The sequence below is a fragment of the Mytilus trossulus genome, chromosome 11 (genome assembly GCF_036588685.1).
Source record: "Mytilus trossulus isolate FHL-02 chromosome 11, PNRI_Mtr1.1.1.hap1, whole genome shotgun sequence".
Classification (NCBI taxonomy): Eukaryota; Metazoa; Mollusca; class Bivalvia; order Mytilida; family Mytilidae; genus Mytilus; species Mytilus trossulus.
In genome coordinates, this window is record NC_086383.1 from 13,077,393 (window position 1) to 13,094,200 (window position 16,808).

The following is a 16,808-nucleotide window of genomic DNA, read 5'->3' on the forward strand; positions in this document are numbered from 1 at the left end:
TTCGAAATTGTCAGAAATTTCTTAGAAACAACGGCTTAAATACCCTCCGACAAAGATGACCTATGATTAAATTGACAATCTTTTCAAGACATTTTTTTATAAAAATAACTCTGAATAGGTTTTTGTTTTTGTTTTTATATATATCCAAAGATTTCAAAATATTTCATTCATAGCGCCCTCTTGATGAGGATAAATCCAGAAAAGTGCGAAATGTGTAAATTTATATATTTTTGCTTCCACATAATATGAAGGGAATTTGTAACATATATATCCATTAAGTTGATTCACGGTTTTAACGAAATGATCGGGAAAAAAAGATAACTACGATAATTTCATTACAATGTAAATATTCATTTTTTTTTTTATTTCAGTAATTTCAGTTGTCGATAATCTCTGGTTGTTCCCTTGAGCAATCTACTACACTTGTAAGATTCCGGTTGAGATTGAAAATGTTTATCGAAACTGAGACATTTTGTTTCATTGTACAAGAATTCCTCTTCTCCCTAAAGAAAACAAAAACAAATTAGCGATACCAGTGAAATTAAGAAATGCTCATAATTATATAATTTCGTGTACAAAAGATTCATCACTGACGCACGTTTCTTATAAAAAAAAAATGAAATGTAAAATAAAGAACAGCATTTTCGAGCAATGAGAACCCAAAATTCCAAAAGGTGTTTCCAAATACAGCTTTAGTACTTTATATTCATTTTTAAAGGACCGTCATACATGTTAAAAGATACATAGTCGTTACAAATTTATGTTATTTAATTTATAATTAGGGATATCATATATAAGTAATGCTTTTTTTATAAGAATTCAAACCATTTGCAACCACTTAGTATTTTTTATGGATGCTTTAAGAAAGGAATGTATTATCTTAAACAATATATATTAAAACAAAAACAACATTAAATTATCTGAATTTCAGAATTTATCTAAACAAAGATAGACCAAAGATGCACAAGGTCGATCAAAAACAAAATAATAAAAAAACGTACATCAGCAATCCCAAAAGAGAATCGATGAAAAGGTAAACAACAATTCGTTTTCGATAAAGCATCAAAATTTGGGGAAATCAAATACTAATAGATAAGATAACACAAATAAAGAGTAACAAGTGAAAAGAAATTGACGAGCATGCATAATTTTTAAAACTTACTCTGATTGAAGGATTTTGACATCTAATGTTTATTATTTAGATATTTAAAATGTTTAAACAAATACATTACTGTGTGATAAAATTAACGGTACCAATTTTCTTGCACCAGATGAGCATTTCGACAATACATATCTCTTCAGTGACGCTTGTGGCCAAAATATTTGAAATCCAAAGCTTATGCAAAAGATGAAGAGCTATAATCCAAAAGGTCCAAAAAGTATAGCCAAATCCGTGAAAGCAATCAGAGCTTTGCATGAGGGAGATACATTGCTTAATTTCTAATATTTTGTAACAGCAAATTTTAATAACACATAAAATCCGTATTTTCATGCCAGTACCGAAGTACTGGCTACTGGGCTGGTGATACCCTCTGGGACTAATAGTCCATCAGAGGCATCGACCCAGTGGTAGTAATAAAATTAACGGTACCAATTTTCTTGACCAGATGCGCATTTCGACAATACATGTCTCTTCAGTGATGCTCGTGGCCAAAATATTTGAAATCCAAAGCTTATGCAAAAGATGAAGAGCTATAATCCAAAAGTTCCAAAAAGTATAGCCAAATCCCTGTGAATGACACAAAAGGGTCAAACAGTACCCGATCAGCATCTCATCATAAATGTTTCCAGCCAAACGTTAAAGATGTACATTTCGAAGAAAGTGGAAGAGGGATGGCTTCACCAGACAGGTGCTAAGACAGGAGAAAAAAGACGAAAAGTTGCCTAAATATCATATTTACCTAAAGAACAACCTCCTGTAGGTAATATCCTAAAATGCAGATTTTGACCCAAGTTTTTTTACTATTTAAAACACTTATTCTGACGCTTTCGCAATTAAAAAAATCGGTGAATTTATTTTGATGCCACATTTAAAAATCTTTCGGTCCGAATACATAGCATACATTTGATATTTAAAATATTTTAATTTTCTTAAAATGTCCTGTACCAAGTCAGGAAAGATGGCCATTGTTATAGTTCGCTTCTGAGTGTGTTGCATTTTAGTGTTGTGTTTCTGTTGTGTCGTAGTTCTCTTCTTATATTTCATGTGTTTCTCTCAGTTTTAGTTTGTAACCCGGATTTGTTTTCTCTCTCAATCGATTTATTAATTTCGAACAGCGGTAGTCCTTGTCCATTCGTTTTTTATGTGTTTTGTTATTTGCTTTTGTCATCTGATTATGGACTTTCCGATTAGAGTTTCCTCTAAGTTCAGTATTTTTGTGATTTTACTTTATACTACTCTTGCCCTTATTTATCAGATCATATTGGTACCTTTTAATTGGATTTTTATTCTGATAAAAAACAGACCGGGAAATTATATTCATATCATATATACATACAAATAAACAAACAAACAAACAAACATAAATAAATAAAAGGCCACATAACACTTGCATTCTTTGTTTTCTCCTTTTAAATCATAACACATTAGGTCATGTAGGTGATGAAGTGTAAATAAACTCATCATAGAAACCAATATTACAATCTTGTATGCACACTCGCGTTTCATCTACAAAAGACTCATCAGTGACACTAGCATCGTAAAATTTAAAAAGGACATCGAAGACCCAAAATTCCGAAAGGGTTGGTCAAATACAGCAGTGACATCGATCCACTGTTAGTAGCTACACTTATCATAGACACTAGGAGTCGGTTTCAATAAAAAAAAAATCCTGAATTTAAATTGTGTTCGCCAGACGCTTGTGTCGTGTGAAAAAATATTTATCAGTGACGGTCGAATCGAAAAAGTTAAAAAGTATGAAGTTAAAGAGCATGACAGACCACAAAATTCTGAAAGTAAAAAAGTAAGAAAGAGCTGGCACTTGTTGTTTTTATGGTTTGTTTGAGAACCGTCTTCCATTTTATTGTGATAACTAATTATATTGTCATCTAACAGTAAATGCGTAAAAGGCATAGTAACACTTCTCCTTTTTTTATATTAACAAATTGCCAAAATAAATTTCATATCTGTTTAAATTATGTTTAATCACACTGTGTGCCTTGTTTAGATAAAGTATTTAAATATGCAAAAAGTAAAATCACAAAAATACTGAACTTAGAGGAAAATCAATTAGGAAAGTCCATAATCACATGGGAAAATCAAATAACAAAACGCAATTTTGATATATGTAAAAAAATCCGGAAATAAAAGTTTTAAAATTGAATAATAATTATATAAAGATAAATATCAATTATTATTTGTATAATTTGTATATTTTATATATAATATATTCAACATATTTTATTTCTCTGCTATTCTGGCGTTTTACTTACTCGAAACAGTTTTGTCTATAAGATAATAATTATCGTGAAAATAAATTTTAAAATAACCCATCGTTACATATAATGTTAAAATTCGGCTTTGGTACACATTTAAATAGTTAAGCGTAGATTTGTTTAAAGAGATAATATATGATCAATTTCTGTATTAAAGTTATTATGCCTTAATTTGATTTATAGGGTATTTTGAATATGAATATCAATTTCTAAAATATATCAAATACAGACAATTTTCTTAATACACAATACAAATGACTTTGTTTACACATACAAATGTATTTTCAAAGTATAAGTACCGTTTATTCCCAATTATGTTATAATAATGTGAAGTATACGTATCCATGATTAGTTTATCATCAAATATCAATAACAGATTCTTAAAAAAAGATCATATACTAATACAGCAAATTTTCTTTCTACACAATACAAATGACTTTGTTTACAAATACACAAGTATTATCAAAGTATAAGTACCATGTATTCCCAATTATGTTATAATAATGTGAAGTATACGTATCCATGATTAGTTTATCATCAAATATCAATAACTAATTCTGAAAAAAAGCTCATATACTAATACAGCAAATTTTCTTTCTACACAATACAAATGGCTTTGTTTACAAATACAAATGTATAATCAAAGTATAAGTGTAACGGTTTATTTCTTCCTCTGTGAAATTTTATCCTGAGGATAATTTGTCCCGGTAATTTTTTTCCAGGCATGGTATTTCACAGGTTGATTTTTTCCAGAGGAGTGAAAATCTATCTGTGTTATGCGGATAGTATGTACCGGTATATATTTGCCGTACTATATTTCACAGAACCGTGTGAAATAGAGTCCCATTAACTATTATGTAAGTTGCTCACAATCAATATATACCTGACTATAATTATAAAATGTTTCACAAAGGTAGACCAAATTTGCATAATTTATGAAAGGGAGGTAATTCTGAGCAATTTATATTTTAAAGATATTAATATAATATATTTCTGAATTTATTTTATAGTGAAATTTTTCCTTGAATCTTATTTTTTATATTTTCATTTATAGAAGAAGATGACTTACAACTTGATTTAATAAGACAGATAACATTTCACAGGTTAAAACTATCCAGCTGTTAAACATGCTTTTGTATCAATATATTGTTATGCTATGATTTATCTGATTTCCATATAATCAACAACTACATCTCTATTTATATAGTTAAAAATATCATCATAATCAACTTCTTTTAATACTGTTAACAGTAGTAATGCAACTATATTTCTACCTTACTTTTAAATTTATATGTGTACTGAGATCTGAAAACAACTCACTTTTACATGTATTTCACTAACCCTTTTCAATCATGATATTATTTTCACAATTACGATCTTTGAAATTACTTCTGGTTTTCTTCCTTTTGTTTCAAGATAATTTTCTTTTTAAAAGGACAATATTGACTTGAATATTTTAGGAAATTTTTTCAAGGATATTTAGTGAAATTATTTTCCATTATAATTATTTTTTTTTATCAATTTCGCTTTATTTCAAATACACTTCATAGTATTTTTAAGGGATAAGTTTTTTTCTAATAACTATTCAATAAGTTAACTACCCAGATAGAATTTCACGGCAAAGGAAAAAATATCCCAGGGAAATATTTTCCTCCGGATAAAAAAATAACAACAACTACTGTGACATTTTTTCCTCCGGATCAAATTTCACCCGGATATAATTTTGCTTTACATAAGAACCATTCATTCACTATGTTGCTATGAAAATGAGAAGTACAAGTATCCATGATTAGTTTATTATCAAATATCAATAACAGTTTCTCAAAATATATCATAAACAGCCAAATTTCCTTATACACAATACAAATGACTTTGTTTACAAATAGTATGACAGCATAAGTACAATGATATGTTAATGTAAAGTTCTAGTGCCAAATGTGAGATCTTTAACAATATAAAAAAAAAATAACGGTAAATTCATACCTAGTAAACAATATATACCATATACAGGCAATTTTCTTCCTATACAATACAATTGACTTTGTTTACTACTGGTGTCACAGTAAAAGTATCATTTATTCTTTGGTGTTATAATAATGTGAAGTACAAGTATCCATGATTAGTTTATTATCATATATCAATAACAGTTTCGGAAAATATACCATGTACAGCTATTTTTCTTTATACACATGAATACAAATCATTTTGTTTACAAATAGTATCACCTCAGAGTATCACAGCATAAGTACTATTTATTCCAAGTGTTGTTATAATAATGTGAAGTATCAGTGTCCTATGTGATATCTTTAACAATTTATAAACATAACGGTAACTTCATACCTAGTACGCGAGATACCATATACAACAAATTTTCTTTATACACAACACAATTTTACTTTGTTTACAAATACAGTATCACAGTATAAACACTGTTTATACCCAATGGTGTTATAATAATGTGAAGTACAAGTATCCATGATTATTTTTTTTTTATATCAAATATCATAAAAAGTTTCTGAAAAATAAATTAACATATACAGCCAGTTGACTGTTCTTACAAATAGTATCACAGCGTAAGTGCCATTTATACCCAATAATGCTATCTATGCATGTGAAGTGCCCTTTGAGATATCTTTAACAATTTATAAATATAACAGTAAATTCATACATAGTACACAGTATATACCATATACAGCCATTTTTCTTTATACACAATACAATTGAGCTTGTTTACCAATAATAGCACAGCATGTAAGAACGATTCATTCGCAATAGTTATAATAATGTGAAGTACAAGTCCTCTCTGGGATATCTTTAACAACTTATAAACATAACGGTAAATTCATATCTAGAACATATTAAACCATGTACAGGCATTTTTTGTTATAACTAATTCAAATGATTTTTTTTACAAATAGTATCCATATCATATACCGCTTAATTTTTAAAACTCAATACAAATGACTTTGTTAACAAATAGTATCACAGACTATAAGTACCATGTATTCCCAATGGTGTTAGGGACGACATCAAAAGTTCAATGAAGGATAAAAAAACTTAATTCACATAGTTTTTTCACTGACCCGCACCCCCCCCCCCCCCCCCTCTTAACTTAATTTGGGAAAAATCGATTGACCAATAGGGATATATGTGAAATCGATTTTAGATTAACAAAACTTGCAGCAAAGTATCACAGCATGTAAGAACCATTCATTCGCAATAGTGTTATAATAATGTGAAATACAAGTCCCCTCTAAGATATCTTTAAAAAATTAAAAACATAACGGTAAATTCATATCTAGTACATAATATATACCATATACAGTCATATTTTTTTATATATACAATACAAATTGTTTTTTTACAAATAGTATCCATATCATAAACCGCTTAATTTTTAAAACTCAATACAAATGACTTTGTTTACAAATAGTATCACAGCATATATAAGTACCATTTATTCCCAATTTTGTTATTATAATGTGAAGTACAACTGCCCTCTGGGATATCTTAAACAATCTATAAATACAACGGTAACTTCATACCTAGTACACGATAAACCACATACAACAAATTTTCTTTATACACAAAACAATTTTACTTTGTTTACAAATATAGTATCACGGTACTTATCAATTTATTCGTAATGGTGTTATAATAATGGGAAGACAAGTATCCATAATTATTTTATTATCAAATATCAATAACAGTTTCGGATAAAAGTCATATATATAGCCAATTTTCTTAAGCACAATAAAACTGACTTTGTTTGCAAATAGTATCACAGCATAAAAGTACTATTTTTTTCTCAATGGTGTTATAATAATGTGAAGTACAAGTGCCCTCATGGATGTATTTAAAGATTTATAAACATAACGGTAAATTCATACCTAGTACACGTGTATTGTCAGTGTCAATCGATAAAGGTGTTTATTAATTCACCCAGGCAGGTGGGAGGTATGAGCTGACACTTTCATGGTTCAATACTTCAAGAAGACATTTAAAATGTATTTTAAGTAATTTTTGTATTTGATATATAAATTTGAATAAAATATGCATAAATAAATAAAATGAAGGTAATGCTAATCTGACAGTATCCATAAGAAAATATGACAGAGTATTAAAAAGTTCTTTAAGAAATTATTAAAATTTAAGAATTCGAAACATAACAGCGATGTTTTTGTATAATATATGTAACTGATACTTGGATTAAGCTAACAATATAGGTGTATAAAAAATAAAGAAGACGTTAAATGTATTTTTTTATTATCATTTCGATTATTTTCGATTTTCAAATGCATTAAGGTTAAACCCCTATAACTGTTATAATATACGGATTTATAGATCATTCAAACGCGAGTACGCAATACATATTTATAATATAAGTGTTTAAATTAAAGATATAATAATGTAAAAATAACTTGGTAAAATGTATAACTTTATCAACTTAACAGATAAAATCCAGAAAACTATGTAAATTCATGAACTTTTGGTACCTGAAACTATAAGTAACTCAAACTATAGTTTATACTTTTGTATCAATTTACCTGTAACAGTTTCAAAGAAGGCATAGAATATTAATCGCTAGGTATCTTCTTTATTTAGTACCAAGAAATGTAACAAACATAAGCTTAAGTGTGTAAATGTATAAGAGGGGTGTGACCAATTTTCTTTGAATTAAATTGAACACATTTGTTTCTCAAATACAAAAAAAAGCTAGAACATAAGTCAAACAGACTTATAAAATCGTCTCCTTTTAAAAGATTTACCATTCAATAAATGAAACCAACCATACACTGATTATCTTATTTCTACAATTATATACGTTGACCTTTTTTCGTAACAGACAGACAGAAAAAAAAGAAACAAAACAAACTAAACTAAGATTACGGTGTGTGTCTATGTTCATATTTTATCATTTTAATGTAAGGGTCTCTTACAGATCCTTGTATTAGCCCCAAAAAAGTGTGTACATACATTTTTATTTAATCCCCGAGTAAGTAGAAAAATCGCCTGTACTTAATAGAGAAACAACATATATACCAACGAAAATTTCAATCTCCGAATGCTATATTTAATTGACAATCATTTAGGTTCGGCTAAAATTGTCTCAAAGTTATATTTGTTTATGTCTGAATATCTCATATTCACATATTAAAATAAAAAATGTGAATCGGATAGATAATAATAATTATATGCAGACGTTCTAATCTCAAAAAAGTAGAACATCGAAACTGGGTTAGACATGTTAGAATACTATTTGGTTTGCTATTTTCAAACTCAATGTGTTTCGGTTTATTGTTTAATTAAAAAGCCGTAAGAGTCTTTAATATAATTTTAAATGTTCATATTAAATCTGTATCACGAGGTGAAGGAGTAATGGTTTATAAACAAATCTGCAGAATGAAAGTGTATATCTTAGCCATTCCATGATAGATTGAAATCTACTCTTTGAAGCATTTAAAAAATATATAAGCTTTTTCAACAAAATATTCAGTGATAATTTGAAGTTCGTACTTCGAATTTGTCAATATAATGTTTTATTTCACATATTGATAGAATATAAGTAGGGGTTCCTATTAGAATTGTATATTGAACAAAACAGCACATGGAACTGATGAAAAAGTATATTCACCGCGGGAAAAAGTCGTTTGCTTTTACGTGTATAAAGAAGGTAACATATATGACGTACAAAAGGTTTTTTTGGTAAATAACTGTTATTTTGTACACATTTTTCTCTTTTGAAACATGGAATAAAACAATAGTTGTCTTTTGACTATGGTCTATATGTGGTTTAATTGACTTTTGAAAAACCAAGTGACATTGGCTTCGGCCATTGACATCAGTAAATATCAGTGTTTTTAATTCATAAGTCAGCAAAACCACACATTAACTTCATCAAAGGTAGTATTTGTTGTACAAATAACACTACTTTAAAACTATTAAATAGATGCCGGAAGACCAATTCTGGAAGGTTTGCCAAATTGTGAGTGTTTATCCTAAACAGAAACAAAAACTGTGTCAGCAGATAATCTATGCATTGTTTAACAAATAAGAAACAGTTAATGATTAATTCAAATTTTAGTGGAATAACTAAAATTCTTCCTTTTGTACATTTTGATATAAGAAAATTCCAGTAGGTATGAACAACTGTCATTAAGTATTAAGATCATTTGTGTTACTCTGTACAAAACAGTGTAAGCAATTATATGAGACAAAACTAAACTTGCTGGCAAATAAAAAACTTAGAATTATATGTTTCAAAACTTTAATGTTTAAGTTTAAATAACAAATGTTGAAGGATTTGAAAATCGGGATAGCATGTCTTGAACATGATCTTTAAATAAATATTCATAAACAATTTTTTGATATATGTTTGATACTAAAAATCAAATATCATGAAGGAAGATCAATTATCACAAAATACAATAAAATCAACTGAAATTTATATCCGTCAAGATTAACATGATAGGTGAACAACTTATACAAAACCTTTAAAATAATACAAAATGAATAAAAATACAACTCATATTTAAAGTTGTAGCAAAAACAATTTCAATCAACTTCTACTCCAATAATTTACATTTGAAGCTGTTTCAATTACAAGGACAATCGACTACTACATCAAATATGGACATACAAAAATAGTGTTCATCATATTGTTATTTTTATTATTTTTATATTGCTTTCTGTTGAAACACTAAGAAACTTTGTAATTTGGGAAAGTACTTACTCTATGCATTTAAGTGCAGGGATAATATTTAATACCTATGTTTTTATATGTAGTCTCACTCTGAAACTCACAAACTGTATACTATGTAACTGAAATTTCTGACGTTTGTTATTTGTGTGTATGTTAACGCTATACAACTATATATGTTTGCATATTATATTGATAAACTGTATTGTTTAAGGGAGCTACCATTTGATTTTTATGGGGGGGCTAGGATGAAAAATTTTGTCCTGCATTTTTTTTAGCTGTAATCTCTGTCCTGCCTTTTTATTTTTTACTCTGTTCGGTCCTGCATTTTTTTTTTTTAGTTTAACCTGACTTTTTTTACCTAAATTGTCGTCCTGACTTTTTTTTATTTGCAAGTGTCTCATCCTGCCTTTTTTTTAACTCAAAACTCCTGTCCTGCCTATTTTTTTTTAATTTCATCATAGCCCCCCCATAAAAATCAAATGGTAGCTCCCTAAAGTAAATAAATAATAGAATATATATATGTACAAATTAATAAAAAAAAATAATTAAAACACCTTCAAGGCAAAGTGAGGAAAACAATATTATATAAAATTTAAAAAAAAATATCTCAACAGATTTAACTAAACCCCAACGTTATTTTGTCAATAAAAAACATAAGTGAGATCATAATCGATTAAAAAAATCTGAAGGCTTCAATACCAGACTTTGTTTACAAATAAAACTTTTCACAGTAAAACTACTATTTCAATAACGATTTGACAAAGTAAATAGAATATTTAAACACTCCAGTACTAATATATCAATTATTAATAGATACAAAGTCAGGTTCACAAGGGACTTTTGAACGGTAGTCGTTTGATAAAAATTACATGAAAAACATTCAATCATTATCAGGGGATACCAAAGGATAGTATATACCGAAGAGACTGATTCTCGCCCTCAAATTAAGTTAGTCTTTCCTTTTTTTCTTTAAATCGTGCCATTCTATCTTCGTTTTATTCCTGTGGTCCTTTTTCTTTATAATCAAATTAAATCTAGAGTGTCGCTTGTCTTTATACAGCCTCTGTTATAATAATGTTGCTAATCTGGAAAAGCAGTAGCAGTCGGTTTCCCACGACCCGCGCGTGGATGACGTATGTCGTTATCCCAAACAGCAGGTAGGTCCGCATCATGTATATCAAGTGTTGCCATCAAAACGTGTTTTTATTTTGATTTTTTAATATTGCCGCAAAATAAAGATTTACGGAAATAAAGCTGTTGATGCTACCTAAGATACATTATTGATTTAAGACTACACCTTGCGACTCACTTTGATCAATAATGTTGACGTGTGGCACTAATAACACATGTATTGGCAAACGCATTAACGGTGTCAAAGCACATGTCATCCTTGTTTACGTGCTTAGTATGCATGACACGGGGCCTACCATCTGACGAATGCATGACATACGACAGCCAATCGTATCGCGTGTGAGCAGCACACCGGCAGTCTGTACGCATGTCTAGCGGCTGTTTATCTGTCAATCAATACACTGCAACAAACGAGGGGCGGTGTGTAAATAATCCTCGGACAAAGTTTTAATGGGCTATACCGTGGGAAACACGAGTTCAGTTTTATACGACCACCGTCCAGGAAGGACCTACATCCGCTTAAAGTTTTATTTTTTACAAAGTTAGCTTCCCGTAATAGAACAATGAAACGGAGTTTAAGTGACAGCGACAGCGATGATCTTTATGATGACAACATGAAAGCAAGGTAAGTTGTGTATTGCAGAAATTTATTTATTTACTAGATGCACGTGACCGCATGAGGTCGACATGGGCACATTATCAATAACAAGCGGCATGGCACTTGGCTACTTACATGCTAATTTCCTGAATAAGAACAATTAAGTTCATTAGTTCCATAATTTTATCTTAATTAGATAATTTATTTGTGTATTGACCGAAGAATTGGGAAATTAAGAAATCTGGCAGGTCGTGATCTGACTAGTCAAAAGGATTTATCAATGTTAGATTTTATCTTCGTAAGATTTAATTGTATTGTTTTTCAAATTAAAAAGAAACAAAGTCGGGATTATTTGATTTTACTCCCGATTAGACAATGCTTTGCTGTAGATATGTTTTAATTTAAGATTTTCCCAGACGATTTATAAATATATTTATTTTATATTTGATGTCATACTGACGAAGCAATTAAACATAACTAAAGTAAACAAATGAATTTTAATTAAGTTGTAAGACAACCTTCCTGAGAAAATTTAATGATAAGAGGAAAAATATGTTTGCACTGATAAATATGCAAAATATAGGAACAATATGATAATGTTAATGAGGACTTAATATAGCGATCTAGAACAGATGTATAGAAATGCATTAATAAAAATTCTTTGATAAACGATGCAGAAATAAAGTTTATTCCGATAATAAAATAACGGATTTTAAATAAATGATAATTATTACGAAATTATTTAGTCTAAACATTTGCTAATTGTAAATTTACGATTGCGTGAACATTTAGTAAGTTGTAAAGCTTTCATACACATAACCTGAATTTAAAGCTAAAATATTTGTTTTGGAAGTTTATCACCTGGTTTGAAAATCGATTGAAACTTATCATTCATTCATCTCCGATTTATTTTCACGTATTTGTTCGGTATGTTAATATTGTCAACATAACTAATACAGTCGGTCAGATCCAACACAAAATGACGGTAAACAATAATCTGTACAACTGTCCTCCTTTTAATTAAAGATCGCTTTAAAGTGAAATTGAACATTTAAACTTGTAATTTATTTTACCGTTTTGTTGTAACGCTATTTTCCCACGGTCATTAGATAATGAGAAACACGGATAAAATAGTTCCGTGGGATGAATTCACAGATGTTAACTTGGCTGCACATTTTTGCATACTTTCACACGGTCCTTGCACGAATCGTGACTGCCGTATTTTTATCTGGTGTCTTCAAATACTCTAAATGTATGATTAAATAAAGAATTGTTTACTTTAAATATTTATCTGTGATGCTACGGGCCGAGAAAATAGAGACAACTTTGTCTAGAAATTACACATGAATTCATACTTAGAATGAATGCCTCTAACGTTTGCTGTGTTTTGACGCATATCATATAAACTTTTTATAAAATTGTTTGTTTCTTTTAATACAGTTCGCCGTCTCAGAGTTGTCAAGTATCAGATAGAAAGAAAAGACGAGGGGTAGGTACACATACAAGTCCTTGCAAATTATATTAAATTGAGGGGGGGGGGGTCAGATTTTTTTTTATTTATAAGCGTGTTATGATTTAAATGACTAGGAGAATATTTAGACCCTCCTCATTTTGTTATAACATTTTATTCAACGAAGTATTGGTTCAAATTGGTTTCGAAAGTCCGTCTTTTTTCTTTTAAAAAATACATATATTCCATTACTACATACAAGAGATAATTGCCCTTTTCAACTCTTTATAAAATAATTTCAGTGCCACTTTTTTATAAATAAAATGTATGAAGAATATGCCGCGCGGTGAAGTGTTTTTACAGTTACATTCACGACACCGTTAAAAGAATTTGTATATAGATTCCTATTTTAAACTGTTATATCTTTTTCAGGTGATAGAAAAGAGACGAAGAGACAGAATTAACAGTAGTCTATCAGAACTAAGACGCTTGGTGCCGTCTGCTTTTGAAAAACAGGTAAATTCCCAATTAACCTTGCATTGACCTTAATTTTTGCGATGTAAATTGTAAGGTAAACGTTTCTTTGGCGTTTACAGAGCATCTTCTGTTATTTATACGTTGCAATTGTCTTAAATATTTGCCACTGGTCGCGACATAAAATCAACCAATCATACATCATTTACATTGCAAAGGCATAATTAAGTACATATTGTACATTGAAAGAAAAAAGTGAACAAAACTATGAAACAAATCCAAAATTGTAAATACAATACAATACTTTTATTACCTAAACACACAGGCACTTGTCTCAGAAATTTTTTAAATTAAGGTATATATGGGGGAAAAATTCTGAGACAAGTGCCTCTGCCTATACATGTAATATTTACGCTGTAGTTTACAAATGTAGACGGTAAGACGATCGCACTGTCCGTAATGTTACAATTCCGGGTGACTTCTATAAGTGACAAAAACCGCGCTGTTGTTGTGTTCTTTGTTTTTATTCGACAAACGATTTATGACCGTCCCCAAAGTACGTTTGTCCTCCGCTTTTTTCTTTGAGTAAAATAATGCTTAATACCACGGTAACTTCAGTTACCAGTCTAGATTTTCTGTATTTGATTCAAATTGTTAGTGCGTTCCACTCATGTAGTCGTTTAAAAAAAGAAAAATTTTAAAAATGCAATTTTAATTTACATTTATTCACAATAATTATGGATTAATGTTTTATCTTGTTTATATATATTATAAAATTAACTTTATTTTTCAGGGATCAGCAAAACTTGAAAAAGCAGAAATACTTCAGATGACGGTCGATCATTTGAAAATGTTACATCAGAAAGGGCTGAACAGCTACAATTATCCGGACCCTCATCTTACTGCTGATTATAGATCCGTAGGGTTTCGTGAGTGTGCTTCAGAGGTAGCCAGATATCTTGTAGCAGTAGAAGGCATGGACCTACAAGATCCTCTCCGAATGCGTCTGTTGGGTCATCTTCAATGTTATACAGCACAACGAGAAATCGTTTCCAAAACTACATTCCAAAATTCGTGGAACTCCGTTTCACCTCATCCGTCAATGAACAGTCAATATGGTAATAGCACAGTTTCGACGATGGGTTCCATGGTAACAACACAACAAAATAGCCAATCAGAGCTTGCCATGACCCCACAAACAACCCACCATGGATTATCAAGTAGTGCCTTTACCGATTCAAGACTTTCACATAGTGACATTCAGCCGCCATCTTCCATTCAAGGCAATATGCGATTAAGCAGCGGCGGAAATATCCAGTCCCATCATCAAATGGGCTCGATGAATTCGACCAATCAGCAGCCATCTTCATCTCTTATTCCCTCCATTCCACAATTACATAGACAACTTCCGATGTCGTTTAACATGAACCCTATGCAATCTATGCAGTCTATGATGTCACAGAACGGTGCAAACGGATATGACCTCAATTCATCAAAACCCTACAGACCATGGGGTAGTGAACTTGCTTATTAGACTCCCGCGCTTTTTTTATAACTTTGTGATTGTTTATTATGTTTATGGAAGACATTGATTACTGTATTAGAAGGATAAATGTATATATGATAAGAAATGAGGGTAGAAAAGGGTTACTATATATATATGCAATATATTTGCCATTTTTCACGTGCTTATAAGTGGCCGTTATTTGCCGTATTTGCTGCAAGTAGGAAATTATCAGACAGAAAATGACCGACAATTTTTTGACGGCATTCATCTGGAAATAAAAGCTTTTGCTTTACATATCCCCTTTTAATATCAACCCTCGAAGGTTTTTTTTATTGACAAACGGATTTTTTTCTGTGGCATTTGATATTTTGAAACGACGTAATCGTCTTCCATTTTGAAATATTTTTGATATTCAAACGGCAGCAACACATTCATTGTATATTTTTTAATCAAAAAGTGCCATTTTCGGGATGTATGCAATATAATTACAACGATTTTTATACATATTTGTACATATTGTAAGTGTTGTGACAGGAATTAACTTTTTACATTGTTACTCGTGCTCAAATCAAGTGCTATGCAAGATTATTAATACACGTTTTTGAAATGTTTATATATAAATGTCATGCCTTTGTGTAACGTTTTTACTTTAAATGTAAGGCGAGGTTTTTTCATACTTAACATTTTTTTTTGCAAGTGTCCATATCCATGTGCCACCTTTAGACAGACCTTTGAAAAGATACAATTCTGGTGCGTTCCGGTCTCTTTTTGTGCAATTTATTTTTTAATCTTAGTATTTAAGATAAGGACTTAAAAGGTTTTTTTTCGAATTCGCATTTTGTTTCTTTACATTACAAAACAAATGACTCTACACATGTATGGTGGAACCTTAATCAATTTCAATTGACAAAGATTTTGACAACTTTGAGTGACTAAGATATAAAGCTATGTACCAGATTTTTAACAATGGTTTTGTTTTTTATATGACAATTTTTTAGTTCTGTATTTTTTATTTATTGTTTCGTTGTGTTATTTTTTTTCAGTTGCTTTGTTTTTACATTTTGTTGAGTTTAGTCTTATACATTTGTTTTCCTTTTTGAGATAACATTATTGTTTTTGTGATTTGCCTTTTATTTGAAGTTTTCTAAAACCAACCAGTGCTGCTTTTGTAATTTTTATATTGTACTACTCTGTTTTAACTAAAAGGTCAGAACCATTTTGAGATATTTAATACCAGTATTTTTTTTATTTTTTTTTAAAGTAATCATATCCTACTGAATTCATTTATAATGTACTTAAATTCATTTTTTATTTAAATTAGTCAAAATATTTAATTGGTCTCTATTCAATTATTTTTCGTTATGATAACGTCAGCCAATCAGAAGACGTGTTTCATCCAAAATTAAATTATTGTATATGGTTTTGTTACAATATTCATTTATTTGAATTTTTTTCAAATTTTGTACTATTCTGTAACAGTTTATGGTTAAGTTCTCTTGAATTTCTTTGT

General features: G+C 29.8%; 1 protein-coding gene across 1 annotated transcript; it reads left to right on the forward strand.

The window, feature by feature from the left end:
- Positions 1-11,676: 11,676 nt before the first annotated feature.
- On the forward strand, positions 11,677-16,493 carry LOC134690750 (hairy/enhancer-of-split related with YRPW motif protein-like). Its single transcript, XM_063550805.1, has 4 exons — positions 11,677-11,894; positions 13,308-13,356; positions 13,750-13,833; positions 14,585-16,493. Exons 1-4 carry the CDS (start codon positions 11,833-11,835, stop codon positions 15,323-15,325), a joined length of 936 nt encoding a protein of 311 aa, XP_063406875.1. The 5' UTR covers positions 11,677-11,832; the 3' UTR covers positions 15,326-16,493.
- The last annotated feature ends 315 nt before the right edge of the window (positions 16,494-16,808 follow it).